The sequence below is a fragment of the Mandrillus leucophaeus genome, unplaced genomic scaffold (assembly GCF_000951045.1).
Source record: "Mandrillus leucophaeus isolate KB7577 unplaced genomic scaffold, Mleu.le_1.0 Scaffold8, whole genome shotgun sequence".
Lineage (NCBI taxonomy): Eukaryota > Metazoa > Chordata > Mammalia > Primates > Cercopithecidae > Mandrillus > Mandrillus leucophaeus.
In genome coordinates this window covers 2786859-2792564 of record NW_012108696.1, presented here as the reverse complement: position 1 = coordinate 2792564, position 5706 = coordinate 2786859, and the positions used below count along the sequence as shown (strand labels likewise).

General features: G+C 59.5%; 1 protein-coding gene across 1 annotated transcript in view; it reads right to left on the bottom strand.

Moving 5' to 3' along the window:
• The window catches only part of KDM4B (lysine (K)-specific demethylase 4B), a 166578-nt gene that overhangs the window by 116127 nt on the left and 44745 nt on the right, over positions 1–5706 (bottom strand). Inside the window, exons 4-5 of the mRNA XM_011967374.1 lie at positions 3185–3360; positions 1881–1995 (exon numbers count right to left, since the gene is read on the bottom strand). Of these exons, the coding sequence (XP_011822764.1) occupies positions 1881–1995; positions 3185–3360 (291 nt within the window). The remainder of the gene's footprint in view (positions 1–1880; positions 1996–3184; positions 3361–5706) is intronic.

Genomic DNA, 5706 nt, shown 5'->3' with positions numbered 1-5706 from the left:
ATAAACACAGCATGGGATAAGGTGGACACTCCCACTCCAAAAATGCAAAACCCAAAAAGCTCCAAGGTTCAAAATGTTCTGAGTACGGATACGACGCCACAAGTGAAAACTTTCACAGCTGACCTCATGTGACCGGTCACGGTTAAGACACAGTCAAAACTTCACTTCATGCACAAAATTATTAAAAACTTTGTATCAAGTTATTTTCAAGCTATGTGTGTAAAGTATACATGAAACACAGAGGAATTTTGTGTTTAGACTTTAATCTGCGGAACTGCAGGTCCCGGTGTTGGCGGTGGGGCTGGGTGGGAGGTGGCTGCATTGCGGAGGTGGATTGCTCTGCCTCATGAACGGTTGAGCGCCATCTCCGTGGTGCTGTTCTCACGGTAGTGAGTTCTCGCGAAACCTGGCTGTTGAAAAGCGTATGGCACCTCCCCTTACTCTCTCCTGCTCCTGCTCCCGCCATGTAAGATGGATCAGCTTCTCCTTCACCTTTGCCATGACTCTAAGTTTCCTGAGGCCTCCCCAGCCACGTTTCTTGTAGAGCCTGCAGAAACGTGAACCAATTAAACCTTTTCTTTATTCACTACCCAGTCTCAGGTGTTTTTCTTTTTTTTTTTTTCTTGCGACGGAGTCTCACTCTTGCCCAGGCTGGAGTGCAGTGGCGTGATCTCGGTTCACTGCAACCTCCACCTCCCGGGTTCAAGCGACTCTCCTGCCTCAGCCTCCCAAGTAGTTGGGACTACAGGCACCCGCCACCATGGCTGGCTAAGCTTTGTATTTTTAGTAGAGACAGGGTTTTGCCATATTGGCCAGGCTGGTCTTGAACTCCTGACCTCAAGTGATCCGCCCACCTCAGCCTCCCAAAGTGCTGGGATTGCAGGCGTGAGCCACCACACCTGGCCTCTGGTATTTCTTTACAGCAATGCAAGAACAGACTAATCCAGACTTGGGGCCCATCTCCAAGATATCCCAGTATGTATAGGCAAATATTTTGTCCTAAATTCAAAATACTCTGGTCTCATGCTTGCTTCTGGCGGAGTGGGAAGCAAAGCTGGCTTGTGGCTGGCTCCGTGTTGGGGCGTCTCCCTCAGGCTCTCTACGGTGGGCTCACTTCCAGCCTGAACAGACTCCTCTGTGCGATAAACCAGCACCCTCAGCTCAGAGAGCAAAGCCAGTCCCCTGCAGGCCACAGAGCAGACAGGGTCCACTAAGCAGGGCAGGACCAAGGCTGGCCGTGGCCTCAGGGCAGTCACAGCTTCCTGATCCTGTTCCACACACACCCGCCACGCAGGCCCACGTGCAGGCCCACTTCCGGCGTCCAGCAGGGCCTGGGGGGCCTTACGGCTGAGACCGGGACTCTGGGGATGCCCGCCAGCTGCTCTCATGGAGAGTCCAGCCTGTGTGGACAAGGGGACGCTCCGGCAGGCCAGGCTCCGGATGGGAGACAGGATCCCCTCACCCCAGTGTCTCCGGGCCCTGAGCCCAAGGCAGGGACCAGGCTGGAGCTGAATCCAGCAGGTGGCCTGGCGGGCTGAAGACTCAAGGCTCCACAGTACCAGGAAGACGAGCGGCAGGGACTGGAAAAGTACACGTGATTGTAACACGCTATGGGCCAGCTGCTGAGGCTAGAGGCAGGGCCAGGGTGAGCTCAGGGTGGGGACTGCGGGGTGTGGCAGGAGGGGCCCTGCAAAAATCAGAGAAAGCCTGGATTCCTCTTTCTTCCCCGAAGGACGAGGCCCGCAGCCAGAGCCTGGGCGAGGGAGTTAACCTTGCCCGCCTAGAAGCTTCATCTGCCAAGACAGAGTCTTGTTCAGGGCCCTCCCATCACCACCCACGAGGAAGCTGGTCCCTGTTCTTCCCCGGGAACTCGTACTTACGTCATCGTACAAAGAGCCGCTGATATCAGCCCCATAGATCGGGGAGACAAAGGTGAGATTCTTCCAGTATTTGCGTTCAAGGTCGTCAAAGTCCTGGTGCCGTGGGGTACAGTACCTGGTGAACAAACACCCCAAAACCAGCTCAGGGTGGGGCCTGGGTGCCACACAGCCCACCCTCAGCCACCAGGAACCCGGGACACCCATGAAAGAGGTAGGAGGGGCTCGGCTCGGACTGCCCGCTGCCCCCGCCTAGGGTGCCACGTAACCTGCTCACGGGTGGGAGAGAGCAGGAGAGAGCATTTCCACGGGCGAGCAAGTGGCCCAAACCCACGTACCCTTCCTCCGTTATCCTGGCCCGGGGCACCCACATCAGAACACAAGCCAGGGGGAGTGGGCAGGGGAAAGAGGCCCTGGGTGGCTCTTCTTATCCCTGTGTGGCAAAGACCAAGCTCAGACGACAGACTAGGGGGCTGGGAAGGCCGGGTGAGCAGGACAGACCAGGCTCCGCTCTGATGCCAGAGCCACAAGGCACGCGAACCTCAGAGAGCCACGGGGTGGAGGCCACAGACGGGGAGGAGGGCACGGCGACGGGGAGGAGGGCACGGCGACGGGGAGGAGGGCACGGCAACGGGGAGGAGGGCATGGCGACGGGATGGGCCTGCGCAGCACGGAGGCTGCATGGCTGCGCCTGTTGAATCAGGGAGCCGTATTTGGAACGCTGCCAGTACACGCAGGTGCCATGTGTACCTGGGTACATGCCCATAGATGTGCCCACATGGATGTTCCTGTGTACCTGTGTATGAGCCTGTGTGTGCCTGTGTCCAGTGCACGTGCCCACATGTACCCGTGTGTGCCTGTGTAGAAACGTGTGTGTGCCATGCGTACCTGTGTGTGCCTGCGCATGGACATGCACGTGCTCTGTGTACCTATGCGTGTCTACAGGTGCCCTCGTGTGTGCCTGTGCATGTGCCCGCGTGGAGCCAGGGAGCCCTCTCTGAGGAGGGGCCACCAGCCCAGGTGTCACAGGAGGGTGTGGAGGACGTGGTCCCAGGCCAGGGCACCACCCGACATGCACTGGTGAGCCCTGGGAAGCTGAGGCGAGGTCAGCATGGGTCGGCCCAGGCGGGGAGAGGGTCCGGATCCACACTGGGAACAGGGGTTGCCACAGCCCACACAGGGCACACAGAGCAGGCCGGCCATGCTGTTGGGGCTGCATGTGCTGCACCTTCTCTGCCCCCAGGGCCCCCATGAGCAGGTGTGGCCCTAGGGACGGGGGTCAGGTCCGCCCCACCTGCCCCGCGTACTTCTCGCTGTTGGCCAGGCGGCGGTACTCGCCCACTGTCATGGCTTTCTTCTGGATGTTGTACTGCGTGAAAAGGCCCGACTGGCCTGTCACCACCTGCTGGATGGGCGCCGGGATCACCACGTCGTCTATGTCGTCATACGTCTGCCGCGGCTTCCACTCCTTCGGGGGGATGATCTGCAAAACCAAGATGGGAGTCAGCGGCTCCCTCAGAGCCTCAGGGCAGGGTCAGAGAGCAGACTGTGCCGCCGGCTCCCCAGAGACCGGCACCCCCAGATCTGCACCTCGGGACACCCCCCAGGGCACCAAGAACCCCCCGTTCCCTTATCAAACTCCCCAGGAGACTCTGCAGTCAACAAGGGCTTCACCTGCTAGGGCAGAGCCATCCCCAAGGCCTGGGAAGCTGGGTACAGCACCCCTCCCGACACGTGTATGCAGGATTACAGACTCAGCAAACACAGATGGGACTGGGTGTGTGTGTTCCGGCATCTCGAGGCTCAGAGACTCGTATCTGGAGGCATTTAGTGTTGTTGTTTTTGAGACAGGGTCTTGCTCTGTCACTCAGGCTGGAGGGTAGTAGCACAACCATAGCTCACTGCAGCCTCCAACTCCTGGACTCAAGCAATCCTCCCACCTCAGTCTCCCGAGTACCTGGGACCACAGACTTGCACCACCACACTCAGCTAATTTTTAAAAAATGCTTTAATTTTCTCTAGAGATGGAGTCTCATTTTGTTGCACAGATTGGTCTCGAACTCCTGGCCTCAACTGATCCTCCCATCTCAGCCTCCCAAAGTGCTGGGATTACAGGTGTGAGCCGCTGCGCCCTGGCAAGGCATTTTCTAAAACGGGAATCTTCATGCTTGGTTATAAGCACTGCAGCTCATCATGCCCTCTGGCAGCAGGAAATGAGAACGGCACCCACTGGCCACCAAGAGGCCACCGGGGCCACATGCAGCTGGAGACCAGGGCTTGGAGCCCAGACACTCGCTCCAGTGGCTCCCCTTGGTTGAGACCCACTATGGGGCAACCCAAGTTCTAGGAATTAGGAATCACTGGGAAACAGATCCCGCCCCCATGGGCCTCCGCCCTGCCTGGAGTGGGCCAACAGGAAGCACAGGCGCGGGGAGGGTGACAGCACCACGTGGGACGGGGGCAGGGGCCATGGGGCAGGACAGGAGCTGTGTGGAGCTGGGCACTGTGCAGAGTGTGCTGGGGTCCAGCGCACCCATCCCCAGGGTGGGAGGAACGGCAGAGCTCCCATCTGACCGCTGAGGAAACTGAGGCACACAGCAATCCACAACACAGCCCAGGGCACCCTGGGGTGGGCGGGCAGACTATGGCCCAAGATCTCTAGCCTGGAGGCTGTGTGAACTTCCACCACCCCAGAGAAGCCCCAGGCCACCTCAGACACGGACTTGCAGAGAGGACAGCAGAGGAGGACAAGGACCAGCACCCGTCAGAGGCGGCGCAGCAGCCAGAACCCGGTGGCTTCACCCCATTCAGGAGCTGAGGGACCAGGGCTATCCGGGGGTACACGCCTCACCCTGGGCTCCTGGCCTTGTCCCCAGCCTCATGTTCCCTCCTCTGGTGGGGGTGAGCCTATGGGCTGACAAGACCAGATTCCAGACTGCTGGTGGGCACCACGGGCCTTGTGGGCACCAGGCACCCTTCTGTGCAGGCCCCGCAGGCACTCCGGGGCTGCCACACCCAGTCCTGGGGTGGGCACTGTAGGCCCCATGCCTCCTTCCAGGGGTCGACCAGGCCACTCACTGCACAGGGAAAAGGAACTAACCCACCCACTTCAGCTCATGTGCCAGGAATCTGGGAAGCCGCCCCTCCATGCTCAGGGCCACCGAGGGAAGAGCTGTATGTTGAGGCCCACGTTGCTGGTAGCTTCCAGAATGGCTGAAATCCATTTACTGTCCCCAAGGACCCAGCGATCACATCAGTGAAGAAACTGTTTTGCTTGGCAATGAAAACACTTATCCTCCAGGTGCCTGTTAACGACAGGAAAGTGCTGCCTCCGTGGCCGGCATGCGCAGGTTTCTTTAGCAAAAGCAGTAACAGCAGCAGCAGCCGCAGCGAGCAGGTGGCTCTCAACTGAGGGGGGGTCTTATTCCCCGGGGGACACCTGGCCATGTCTGGGGACATCTGTGGCTGTCACAACTGGGGGTGCTCCTGGCATGAGGTAAGTGGAGGCCAGGGAAGCTGCTCAGCACCCTGCCAGTGCCCAGGATGGCCCCACCCCGGAGAACAATGCAGCCCCAAGTCCACAGTGCCAAGCGAAGAGAAGCGCTAATTTAGAGTTAAACCGAGACGAGGCCGGTCCCAAGGAAAGGATGGTCCAGGTTAGCGCCGGCTCTCTCTGAGACTCTCCACCCCTTCCATGTCCAGTGTGGCCACAGTGCAATAGGCGGCTGGGGCACCTGTCCCTGGCACAGGCTGTGTGACGGCAGGGCGCTGGGGCAGCTGTCCCTGGCACAGGCTGTGTGACGGCAGGGCGCTGGGGCAGCTGTCCCTG